Source organism: Castor canadensis, chromosome 5, assembly GCF_047511655.1.
Source record: "Castor canadensis chromosome 5, mCasCan1.hap1v2, whole genome shotgun sequence".
Classification (NCBI taxonomy): domain Eukaryota; kingdom Metazoa; phylum Chordata; class Mammalia; order Rodentia; family Castoridae; genus Castor; species Castor canadensis.
The window spans coordinates 79,993,824-80,007,401 of record NC_133390.1 but is presented as its reverse complement, the minus strand read 5'-3'; the positions used below and the strand labels follow the sequence as shown (position 1 = coordinate 80,007,401).

At 34.7% G+C, this 13,578-nt stretch overlaps 1 protein-coding gene across 6 annotated transcripts in view; it reads left to right on the top strand.

Annotated features, from left to right (window-relative positions):
* Positions 1–12,519, top strand: part of Cldn16 (claudin 16) — a 98,342-nt gene extending 85,823 nt beyond the window's left edge. For all 6 annotated transcript variants that reach the window (XM_074073534.1, XM_074073533.1, XM_074073531.1 and 3 more), the window contains 4 exons: positions 2,154–2,256; positions 8,155–8,319; positions 11,447–11,638; positions 12,307–12,519. In XM_074073534.1, the coding sequence (XP_073929635.1) occupies positions 2,154–2,256; positions 8,155–8,319; positions 11,447–11,638; positions 12,307–12,440 (594 nt within the window). In that variant the 3' untranslated portion in view covers positions 12,441–12,519. The remainder of the gene's footprint in view (positions 1–2,153; positions 2,257–8,154; positions 8,320–11,446; positions 11,639–12,306) is intronic.
* The last annotated feature ends 1,059 nt before the right edge of the window (positions 12,520–13,578 follow it).

Genomic DNA, 13,578 nt, shown 5'->3' with positions numbered 1-13,578 from the left:
TTTTACTAGCTGATTTAGACAGTAGGAAATTGCAGACAGTCATTGTGTGATTATAAAGTGATAACTTCATATTCAGATTGTGTGTCTCAAATTAGGACAAACTGGATCCACTGTAATTGTTAGCTGAGAGGCTTAAGGACAATAGGCTCTGAGAAGGCCTGCTTTCTTTTTTGGTATAGGAGTTCAGTACACACCATAATTGTCATATTCATCTTGGGGGGGTTATTGTAAAAAATGACCTTAAACCAGGTGGACTAAAACGAAGATTGTTCTCTCACAATTGTGGAGACCACAGTTTGAAACTGAGGTCTTTGCAAGGCACCTGGGGAGAATTTGCTCCTGGTTTCTTCTAGTTTCTCTTCCTTCATTGTCTTGCGGCTGGTGACTCTGATCTCTGTCCTTCTATTCTCTCTGTGTCTCCTCTTTGTGGGCACCTTTTAAGGATACATGTCATTAGTTCAGAGCCCACCAGGGTAATCCAAGGTGATCTCCTCACCTCAGGATGCTTAACTGCTTTACATCTGCAAGGACCCTTTCGTTTCCAAGTAGGGTAATAGGTGCAGGTACTGCAGATAAAGACACAGACATTTTGAGGCCCACCATTTATCTCATTCCATTGAATTTTTTCCACTTTCATTATTTTTTAAAAACGCTGAACACAGCCACTAAAGTTAGTATGATGTTTGAGCACTTACTACTACATTTATTTATTGAACAGATCATTTATATTGTGTATTTACATTTTTTAATAAACACACACACAGACTGCTTTATTGTAGTGAGTCCTGAATCCTTCATTTATTGACTATGGTTTTCTTAGGATTATCTCTTTCCTTTGTCTTCAATTCCTTGTTTATAAAATAGATAATAATATATCATAAGGTTATTTAAGGAATAAATGAAAAAAAAATCTCTAAATTGTAATGTTTCAAAGTATAGGTTCATACATAATCATTAATTACTACTAATTATAAGAATTTTACATATAAAGCAATAATAAAGATATTATATTCAAAACTGTGATAAAGTTGCAGCAGTAGAGTTTCATTTGGCCACAAAAGAGCAGAAGGCCACCATGGTGCTGAGAGTTTCACAGTGCATGAATTCCTTGAATGATTTTCTTTTACAGTGTTTTTCTGCCCCTTCCTTTATTATTGGCGTCAGTTCAACAGCCCTTCTTTGACATTCCTCCTTCCACCTTGCACTGTTATTTATTTTTTCTTAGAAAAAATTTGAGTTTTAATTTTCCAATATAATTCTTACTTAACTATTTTCAGATTTCCAAGGTAATGTGAATTTGTAATTGAGTTTGAAAAGACAATTATGTTAGCTCTGTCCCATATGCATGAGCTCTGTTAAGAATATTTAAAACTGTTTTCTGTTGGCATGTTTACAATTGTAAAAAATCTACTGTGACAACAGTTTATAGACAAAGGATGTGAAAAACAGGCTCTGACACTTTTTAGCTCTAAGTGGACAATGTCATCTGCAAATCATTTCCAAGTAAAAGTGGTTTACAATGTCAAATTATATGAAATTAATGCTCAGTTTGTTTACATAACATCATGGCTTCAGCATTTATAATATGTCAGTTCAGCAGGGAGGAAGAAGACGAGGGGCTATCAGTCATTTATTGGTGTCTTCATTTATTGGCTTTCTTTGCAATTTTTATATTTATGAACCTCATATAAAATAATACATTTCTCCATGAAATTCAGTGTTCATAATGAAGAAAAATTAATGTACATTCCTAATAGATTCAAGTCATTAACAGTTATTGTTGTATAGATTTACTTATGAGTAAATGTCAGCCCAGGAAAGTGGAATGGATGGTGTCCATGTTAAGCCATGACTCAGTGGTGGAGGAAGCCATAGACATTTGAGTATATTTAGTTCTGATTTTATCCCTCTTAACCATGACTTACTTCTTTATATGCCTCCTTCATCAGGAAGTGGATTTATTTCCTAATCCATGAAGCCTTTAATTGTCAGTGCTTAAGGGAAAATGCATTGTTTGCTGCTAATGAAATTCCAATCACACTTGTACACACTGCACTTTGCTATCAAAAATGACAGCCAAGTCTCCCTTTGATCAAGGGAATTGAAGTGTATCTGCTTGAGTTGTTTCATACCGTGTCTTCTTTAACATCCAGGTGAGCACAAAATGCCGAGGCCTCTGGTGGGAGTGTGTCACAAATGCTTTTGATGGGATTCGCACCTGTGAAGAGTATGATTCTATATACGCAGAGCATCCTTGTACGTATATCTTAAACCATCCTGCTTGCCAGGAAGGGACTGCCAAAGGAAACTGGGCTCAGATATTTGTGTGTTTTTATTTCCATAGTACTGTATTAAGATTCTGTTCAATTTGAGATGTTTCAATTAGAAACTGGGCTCATTTCTGAAATGTGAATTGAAATATATTTTAGCTTTTCCCATAAATTTGTATATTCCTTGAAAGTAAAAATGTTGTTGTGTATCTGCTGTTTGTAAGGAACCTCACACCGTGCTTTATACATGATAGACATATAGGAAATGGGTTTTTGATAGAAACACATTCTTTGATGCTGTGATTAGAATTAACAAGTTAGAGCCAGGTGTGGTGGTTCTTACCTATAATCCCAGATACCTGAAAGGCAGAGATCAGGAGGATCACAGTTTGAGGCAAGCCAAGGCAAACAGTTTGTGAGACCAAATCTCAACTCAAAAATGCTGGACATGTTGGAATAGCCCTGTCATCCGAGCTCTGCAGGAAGGGTAAATAGGAGGACCCCTGTCCAGATGGATCTGGGCATAAATGTGAGAACCTGTGTATAAGCTACATGAAGCAAAAAGAGCTGGTGGTATGGCTCAAGTGGTACAGCACATGCCTGGAAAACACAAGGCTCTGAATTCAAACTCCACTACTGTCAAAAAAACAAACAAAAAGAATTGATAAGTTAGATAAATAGTATTCCAGAGATATCATTTAGCTATATTTTAGCTCAAATAGAAAGTTTAGCTTTTTTCAATTGAAGATTTGCTAAAAGGGAGAGGTGGAGATAGAGGAGCAGAGACATAAAGAAAAGAGACACACACAATATGTGGGTCAGTGGATGAAAAACTCAACACATGACATATTGTTAGTAGTGTTTATTAAAACTGGCTCTTTCATCTTCCATACTTTTAACTTTAAATCCTATTTGGACTTTAGCAAGGTCTGGGTTTCTATGAATAAAGTGATCTCTTAAATTAATCATCATTAATTCTCTTTGTCCTTCTCTGTAGCATTTACTTATTTACTGAGAACATTGAACCATGCCAAGAAATACCAGTCCTATTATTAAAGCAAAGTGGTATTAGTCCATTTCAAAGCAGAGTATAGGTGATGGCACCACATGGCAACTTCTTTTCTGAAGATAAGTGAAAAGTAAACCCTTGGAATGTGACTTTTCCCCTGACAGCTGTTTCAGTCCAGGGGAAAGCACTTAAGCATACCTCTAAATATCTTCACCTGCTATTTAGGAGTTAGGTGCCTGAAAATTTTTAACCATAATTCATTAGACCTTTTATTATATCTTTGTTTTTAAGAAGTCCTCTTAATTCTTTCCTGAGTCTCTACTCAGTTCTATCTACAAAGAAGCATGATTTGATAAGTAGGAATGAAAATTCATGTTGGGCACTCAGCTTATTCCAAAAATTCAGTGCGTGGCCAGAGGTGAGAAGAAAAAGATTTAACCTTTAAAATATTATTTTGTACACTTATGCAAGAAGAAAAGGAAATCAATCATAAGCTTACTATACATAGAAAAACACTATTCATATTTTAATGTTTCCTTTTAATATGTTGCCTATATTACCTGACATTTTTCTTTTGTTCTTCCCTATTATTTTCAAATTGTATACTAAAGTTCCATTTTTGTAATTATTCATTTATTCATATGTGCATACATTGTTTGAGTCATATCTCCTTCCTGCCACCCTCCCTCAATCTCTCCCCCCTCCCCAATTCACTTCCAGGCAGAACCTGTTCTGCCCTTATCTCTAATTTTGTTGAAGAGAAGACATAAGCATAATAAGGAAGACAAAGCGTTTTTGCTAGTTGAGTTAAGGATAGCTATACAGAAAGATTCCTAGCATTGCTTTTGTGTACACATGTGTTACAATTCAATTTGATTCATCTCTGACTGATCTTTACACTGGTTACTGATCCTTTTCTCATGTTAACCTCTGTCGCTTTAAGGTTTCTGTATTAGTTCCTCTTGAGTGGGGGCCTCAAACACTTTCATGTTTTGGGTTTTCTACCTATTCCTGTATCTCCTGTATGTGCTCTCCCCTTGTCATGTGATCCAAGTCAAACCACATTGCTGCATTTGCCATAGATCTAAATTCCGCATATGAGGGAAAGCATATGATTTTTGGTCTTCTGAACCTGGATGACCTCACTCAGAATGATGTTCTCCAGTTCCATCCATTTACCTGCAAATGATAACATTTCATTCTTCTTCATGGCTGAGTAAAATTCCATTGTGTACAAGTACCACAGTTTCTTGATTCATTCATCAGTAGTGGGGCATCTTGGCTGTTTCCGTAACTTGGCTATTGTAAATAGTGGTGCAGTAAACATGAGTGTGCAGGTGCCTCTAGAGTAACCTGTGTTGCATTCCTTTAGATATATCCCCAGGAGTGGGATTGCTGGATCATATGGCGGGTCTATGCTTAGATTTTTAAGAAGTCTCCAAATTTTTTTCCAGAGTGGTTGCACCAGCTTGCATTCCCACCAGCAAAGTATGAGGGTACCTTTTTCCCCACGTTCTTGCTAGCACATGTTGTTGTTGGTGTTTTTGATGACGGCTATTCTAGCAGGGGTGAGATGGAATCTTAGTGTGGTTTTGATTTGCATTTCCTTTATGGCTAGAGATGGTAAGCATTTTTTTCATGTGTTTTTTGGCCATTTGAATTTCTAGCCAGAGCAATTAGGCAAGAAGAAGAAATAAAAAGAATACAAATAGGTAAAAAAAAACCTGTCAAAATATCCTTATTTGTAGACGATATAATCCTATACCTTAAAGACCCAAAAAACTCTACTCAAAAACTCTTAGACACCATAAATAGCCACAGCAAGGTGGCAGGATACAAAATCAACTTACAAAAATCATTAGCTTTTCTATACACCAACAACGAACAAACTGAGAAGGAATATATGGAAACAATTCCATTCACAATAGCCTCAAAAAAAATCAAATACCTAGGAGTAAATTTAATAAAGGATGTGAATGACCTCTACAAGGAGAATTACAAACCCCTGAAGAAAGAGATCGAGGAAGACTACAGAAGATGGAAAGATCTCCCATGCTCATGGATTGGTAGAATCAACATAGTAAAAATGGCTATACTACCAAAAGCAATCTACATGTTTAATGAAATTCCCATCAAAATCCCAATGACTTTCATCACAGAGATTGAAAAATCTACCCTAAAGTTCATTTGGAAACACAAGAGACCACGAATAACCAAGGCAATACTCAGTAAAAAGAGCAATGCTGGAGGTATCACAATACCTGGCTTCAAATTATATTACAAAGCAATAGCAATAAAAACAGCATGGTACTGGCACAAAAACATGAAGACCAGTGGAACAGAATAGAGGACCCAGATATGAATCCACACAACTATACTCACCTCATTTTTGACAAAGGTACTGAGAATATATGATGGAGAAAAGACAGCCTCTTCAAAAAATGTTGCTGGGAAAAGTGCTTACCCATCTGCAAGAAACTGAAACTAGATCCATGTCTATCACCTTGTACTAGTATCAACTCAAAATGGATCAAGGACCTAAATATTAGACCTGAAACTCTGAAGTTACTACAGGAAGGAGCAGGAAACACTCTGGAACTAATAGGTATAGGCAAAGACTTCCTCAATAGAACCCCAGCAGCCCAGCAACTAAGAGAAAGGATGGACAAATGGGACTTTATAAAATTAAAAAGCTTCTGCACAATGAAAGAAATGGTCTCTAAACTAAAGAGACCACCCACAGAGTGGGAGAAAATATTTGCCAGCTATACATCGGACAAGGGACTGATAACCAGAAGATACAGAGAACTTAAGAAACTAAACTCTCTTAAAATTAATGAATCAGTTAAGAAATGGGCAAGTGAACTAAACAGAAGTTTCTCAAAAGAAGAAATTCAAATAGCTAAAGATCCATGTTTTTAAAAATCTGCTACATAAAAATTCTTCCACATCCTAGGAAAATAACATCTAAACCCTCTAGATTAGGGTGTTACCTATAGGAAGTGCAACTATATTGTACTTTTTGCTATTTTCATGCAACTATATTTAATTAACACCTATAGTGTGTGGCCCTTAAGGAGTATTTGTTTTGTGAGGCTCCTGTTGATTAAGATCATTTGAGTCCCCCCAAATCAGCACATTAACTCCATCTGGAGGCTTAATCTCACATGATATCAAGGAAAGAATCCCTCAGCAGCTAGCATGAGCAATCTGCTTGTGGGGCTGCCCTCCAGGAACCAGGCTGATCATGGAGTCCCTGGGCCATCCCACAGGTAGGACTAAAAGCTCTACAGAGACCCTGTGTGGGAGTCTTGGTGTGAAGGGGAAACCATGACCCATGAGGGTCTAGGTGAGTTCACAGCACCATTATATTGATGGTAATGCTGGTCCTGAGTTGTCCTGGGTTCCATAAAAGAATTAGAAACTTTCAAAGGAGTCACTCCAAAGTACTCACTAGCCTGGAGCACTGAGCAGAAGGTCCACTTGTAGATGACATTTGGCAATCAAGAGGATATGGTGAAATCAGAAAAACTGACATTACTTAATAAGTTTTATATTTTTCTCCTCAATTTCAAGTAAATAAGCTTAGATTTAGAATATCTAAAAATTTTAAATACCAACTTTTGAGTATTACACATTCAATTCTAATTAAAAATGAGTTCATATATATTAATAATGTATATAGCATATGTGCATACTAATTAGTAGGAAGGAATTTTACATATTGATTTCTTCTCTTGGATACATCATAAAGATATTTTTAGCTTAAATAAGAAAAATTAGCTGCATTTCTGTAAGCAACGTATTACTAGATAAGTCCGAATTTTACTGAGGAAAAATTATTTTTAAGGCAAGGAGACTCCAAATCACTATGACAATAAAATAACTACTGTGGCATAAAAGAAATAAATTTTATTACTTTTATCCATCAGCCAGCTAATTCCTATAGTGTTAATTTCATGTAATTAATCATCCATTTGTGTTACAATTTGCTTTTTATTTTTCTTCTTGTAGTTCTGGGGATCAAATTCATGGCCTTTCACAGGCTAGTGGTTCTCTACCACTAAGTTACATCCCAGCCTTCCCTATTTTCAATTTAGCATAGCCATCGCTCTGTGCTTAGGAGGCACTTACATGTGAAGATACCTCTACTTCAGAAGACTGCTGTTTTTCCCATGTCTGCTTACCTAATCTTTGCTTGGGCCTCCTGCCATGCATTCTTATTGGCTGCAGCAATTAAGTATGTTCATCTACCAATGCAGGGTGAAAGGGTTAATATGGAGGTTGGCAAAGAAGGGTCACTGTATTTAGAGTTTAAAGAACATGATCTGACTTCCAGAGACAGCCTTCTGAGTAATAGAAATAAAGGAATTCTCCTCCTTCTAATGTCATGCCTTTATCAGCCTCAATTGACAAAGAGAAACCTTAAAATATTTTTCCTGCTTTCATGTACAAAGTTCAAACTTATTATTATTATTAACTTTTCAATATGATTTCTAACAATTATAATGACAATTCATTTATTCATTTGATATTTATTCGGTAACGTTCCCAGAGCAGATATTCTATGTTCAACTCAGCATTCACTATGATACTCCAGAGCAGGAGGCAAAAAAGAAAAACATTTATTTAGTCCCAACTATCTACTAAGATACTACCTCCTAAAATGTTGACAAAAATAAGTAATGATCAGTGCTTAAACAACATCAATAACTTCATAAAATTTTTTAATTTTATGAAAAAATTAAAGGTATTCATATTCAAGTTTATTCAAATGTAAAATCTGAAATCTATCGGTTTATCTTTGAGTATCTTTATGAGTTAACATGTTTCTCTTCTCTGACTCTGTTGTAACCTTGTGTCCTGGTCATCCAGTAAAGCTGGTGGCAACTCGAGCATTGATGATTACTGCAGATATTCTAGCTGGGTTTGGATTTATCACCCTGCTCCTTGGTCTTGACTGTGTGAAATTCCTCCCGGATGAGCCGTTCATCAAAGTTCGCATCTGCTTTGTTGCCGGAACCACATTACTAATAGCAGGTACTGGTTGGGTCTAGAAACAAGCGTAGGATATGCAGCCAAGGACTTGGGGTGAAGGAGAAGGTATTCTAAGCAGTTCGTTTTAATATCCTATGCAGCCTGCTTTTCTAGATTGAAGGGGAAAAGAGCACATTCTACCATATCTACTTTCTCCTTGCAATCAGATAATTAATCTTTTTTGTAATATCCCAGATTAAGACATGCTAAAATTCTTAAACTACCTTTTGGTCACTTGAAAAGTTATATAATATTTTATATTTTAAAAATAATTTCTTTTGTGATTATTCCTAACTTTAAGTCCTAAAGTAGGCTTCAAACTATTACCTCCTTACCTGTGCCCCACACCACTTTTTTAAGCAATGAACTAAATTGGCCAGGACCTATGTTAGATTTTCTCATGTGCCAACCCATTTGATCATAAATGTAACAATAAAACAGGTCATATAATTATCTGAATTTAAAAAATAAATAAAGATATGAATAACTAATAAATAGGAAGTCAAGAAGTACCTTCTTTACATGGTGTTTCTTAATAAAACAGGATTATTATTGTACTCAGTTCTGCCTTCGACTTCCAAACTTAGTCTTCCTTAATTCCTTCCTTAGATCTTAATGCAAGTTTGGAGGAGGTATACTGCTGAAGAAATCAAAGCGCAGGAAGATTATAAACCAAAAGCGTGTACCTCCAGAGAGAAAATCATCATATTATTCAGTATAAGCAAAAAGTTAGCAAGCAAATGTAAGTGAGAACCTGACCAGGCAGTGTGGGGTAGTGAATTGATAGGAATTTGGGAAGTAAAAGTACATGGAGATAGTTTATCTACCTAAATATATTTTATAATTTATTTAAATGCAATATTTATTCAAATACATTTATATAAATATATTTAAATCAATATTTAATAAATATTTAAGTAAATTATTTAAATCATAGAGTATGTTATAAATAGATATATGTATATATATGATATATGAAATATATATATATATATTTATTTATCCATCATCTTATTTATGGACCTATAGATTAGAGAATTGTGGTGAAGTTGTAGGTCAATACTATCTACTGTGAATTACTGCAATGAGAATTCAGTGTAGGCAGAAGAATGTTCTTTGCAGAGGGTCTAGCCTTCACACACTCAAAATGGGACCTCCCTGACTTTTTTTTATACAGAAATACTGAATTAAGTACCTAATAATCCTGAAGCTATGTTTAAAAGTCACAGGAATTTAGTTATTTCCTCTTTTAAATATATTATATCTTATATCCAGCCTACAGAAAGGATAAGGTTTTTGTGTGCAATGTGTTTTATTTAATGAACATAAGCATTATTTAAGGCTCTGCAAGTTTGCTCCAGGATACTCTCTGAGGCATAACTAGATACACTGCATTGAATAAAATATCAAAACAAAACTTTTAAAAAATAATGTAATTTACTGAGAAAATTGTCATAGGAGTTACTGAAGTAATGACCAAATTAAATGGCTTTGAAACCATTATTTAGACTAATGTGTTATATATGTATACTTTTTAAAGTTTTCCATCTGTTTTGCAGTTTGGAAGAAAGCTTTCTTAAATTAGCCTATAAGTAACAGTACTATAGAAAATGTATGGTAATTTGTACCTTGCTTTCTAAAGGTTCTATTTCATGATTTGGTTCTTCTTAAACTACTTGCTCTGAACAATTAGAAAAATGATATGAGTAAATTACCCACAGGGGGGGAATGTGAGGTTTTTTGGAGGTTGTAAATTTTAGAAACACCCTTTTAACATAGCCTTTTGTCTCCCAACTTATCACCCTTTCTTTCTTACATCTGGGCCTTGATATAAAGGTAACCCCAGTTCTACCATTTCAAACCAGTCAAGTGTCAGAGAAGCTAACTCATGGTGATTAAATTTAAAGGAATGATATCTCTTGGTTCATTGTTACATGCTGTAGAAATGATAGATAAGTATTTATTTGAAAAAAAATTACTTCAGTTATTTATTTCTGTCTCCAATACACTAAAATGGAAGACTCAAAGCAGTTTCCAAAAGGGTCTTAATTACCGACCTGGAAAAGCTTCACTCACTCATGTGTCTAGGAAGCAATAGAATACTCAGCAGCATAAACTGGTAATTAAAACAACTAATATGTAATGAACACATGCTCTATTTTCTTTGTGTGTGAATACATATTCTTTGTGGTTTTGTTCTTTGTTTTTAATACTTTCCTTTATACTCTGCAGTCATGAGCTACATAACATTTTGATCAAGTACAGACCACATATACGATGGTGGTATCATAAGCTTTTAATGGAGCTGAAAGGTTCTTATTACCTGGTGATGTTGCAGCTGTCATAGCAACACAGGGCAAGCCATTACTCATGTATTTGTGGTGACATTGCTGTAAATAAACCTGCTGCACTGCTAGTTGTATAAACATACAGCACATACAATGATGTATATAGCACATATACTTGATAAAGATAGCAAATCACTATACTGCTGGCTTATATATTTGCTATAGTATACTTTTATCATTTTTTAGTGTGTACCCCTTCTACTTATAAAAAATAAAATTTTACCATAAAACAACATGCTGTATTATACCAGCAGCAGCCTCATACCACTCATGGTTACTGCTTCTTGATGGCCTTAGCGGCGATGTGTTATCACTCACACACACACACACACACACACACACACACACACACACACATATATCATATAAGTGAGGTGTGTAATAGTCTATACTTACACAGTGATGAAATAGCCTGTAGACACATTTCTCTTAACATATCTTCTTTGTTAAAGGATGCATGAATATACTAAAATAGCATTGGAGAGATAGAAAAATTAAATAAAATAATAGTAACTATTTAAATTTTGCACAAACAGATGAGCACTTTGTTGCTTCATTTTTATTTCCTTTTATGAATAAACTGAGATTAAAAATTGGAAGACATACAAGATGGAAGGCAAAATGCAAAGAGAGAATTGACCAAACTTTGAGATACTCATGATCCATAGTATGGTTGTTACCTCTGAATGACACCACACATTTTATTAATAGTAAGTATGCCTCATTGGTTATAAATTTGGAAAATGCTTCATGTTATTCTTAGAATCCTCCCTTTCTTTCAGGTGCCCCAGGAATCATTGGTTCTATGTGGTATGCTATTGATGTTTATGTGGAACGTTCTTCTCTTATTTTTCACAATATATTTATTGGCATACAATATAAATTTGGTTGGTCCTGTTGGCTTGGAATGGCTGGGTCACTGGGTTGCTTTTTGTCTGGAGCTGTCCTCACCTGCTGCTTCTACCGCTTTAAAGGTATGAATAAAATAAAATAACATACTTCCCTGCCTCTACTATCATTCTTCCCAATACAATGGAAACACATTTCACTAGAACAAAATACCATTGCTTATTTATATTTCTACCTATTACCATTAAAAATTCAAACTATTCTAAGACAACGCAATTGCAATACTCAAAGCTTCTTACCTCATATATGAGTTGAAAAAGAAAGTACATGGCTACAACTGTGTCCAATATTGTGATATATAATGGCATTTTGATGCATCATATTCTTTCTTATACATCTAATTTCATCCAACCAGCTAAATTGACATATTTATTTAGACATGCTTATTTAAATAGAGAAGTGGAGAAAGAGCTAAATAGCTGCTGTTAAATAATTCAATGTACTATGTTGTGTTTCTAAAATTTCTTACTTAAAAGACTAAGAAAATTCCTCTCCTCATCAGAAAATAAATGGAAATGCTAAATTTTAAATCTAAAAATAATGTTCAGGATGAAAATTTCTTGTTTTCTTGTAGGATTCTCTTTTGAATTCCTGGATTATTTCAACTAAGAATAAAAATATCCTTGTCCCTTTGGTAGGGAGAGAATATACAAAATGACAGCATTTTTTCATTTTCCCAAGGCTACTGAGTCAAACTTACTTTTATATCTCTGCATTTATTTCTTTCACACAGATGTTTGTCCTGAGAGAAACTATCCTTATTCCATGAGAAGATCCTATTCAACTGCAGCTGCTTCCATGGCCAAGTCCTACATGGCCCCTAGGACAGAGACTGCCAAAATGTATGCTGTAGACACAAGGGTGTAAAATGCCACATATCAATCTGTGTTTATGTGTTATTTAATTAGTCAACCAACATGTTCAAGTTAATAAAATAATGACTCAATCCTTGGATGGTCATTTGCACTTCACATTCAACTAAATTGATTGGTAGCTTAGTTAAAATGTTTGATCTATGATCACTTCTCCTTTCTATTACTCTTTCTTCTCTCCCCCACACACTTTCCCTATAATTTCAACAAAGTTGCAAAACTGTAGAAATGTTTTTCTCTGATTTCTGTATTGCTATGTGATTTGACACTGATATTAAAATACAACAACACTTCAAAAGTAAAAGCAATTTTTAAAACAGATAAGAGACTCTAATCCTTGAAATGAATGAAAAGCTCTCAGATCTCTCCCTTTTAGTTTATTTTTTGTATTTTTAATGAGTTAGTGAGTTAAGATAACTTTGAGGAAAAACTACCTCAAAGTCCAACATTGCTTTGCTTTTGTTAAAGCAAAAAGAAAATGTGTCGGCCTCACATACCAATCAGTAGTGGAATTAAAAATAAAAAGCTCCTTCACATTCTAAATATCAAAAGCAAATGGTAAATTAATACTGGAGCCAGTTTCAAATTTCTTCCTCATTAACATAACTGATGAGTGTATTATTTCACCAGTGCTCCAGCTTTACTTGTACATTGCCAAATTATTAGCAGTAATGGTGCGGCCACGGGGTTCATTCACATTGCCTGAATATCCAAACACGCTTCTCGAACACACTGCTTAGAATTCACCAATTCCCATGCTACTCAGCAACAGAACTTTACTACCCAACTGCAAAAGAGCCAACATATGACAGTTTATCAAAATACATATTGATTGAAATGAAAGTTCATGACTCTACTGAAAAAAATCACTTTCCTCATTAATTATGTGTGAAGTTTTGAGAAAAGTAGAATCCATATAGACATTTAAAGTAGCCCATGGGTGGTTCAACATAAGAAAATCAATAAACGTAATAAACCACATTAACAGAAGCAAAGACAAAAACCACTTGATTATCTCAATAGATGCAGAAAAAGCCTTTGATAAGATCCAACATCATTTCATGATAAAAGCTCTAAGAAAACTAGGAATAGAAGGAAAGTTCCTCAACATTATAAAAGCTATATATGACAAA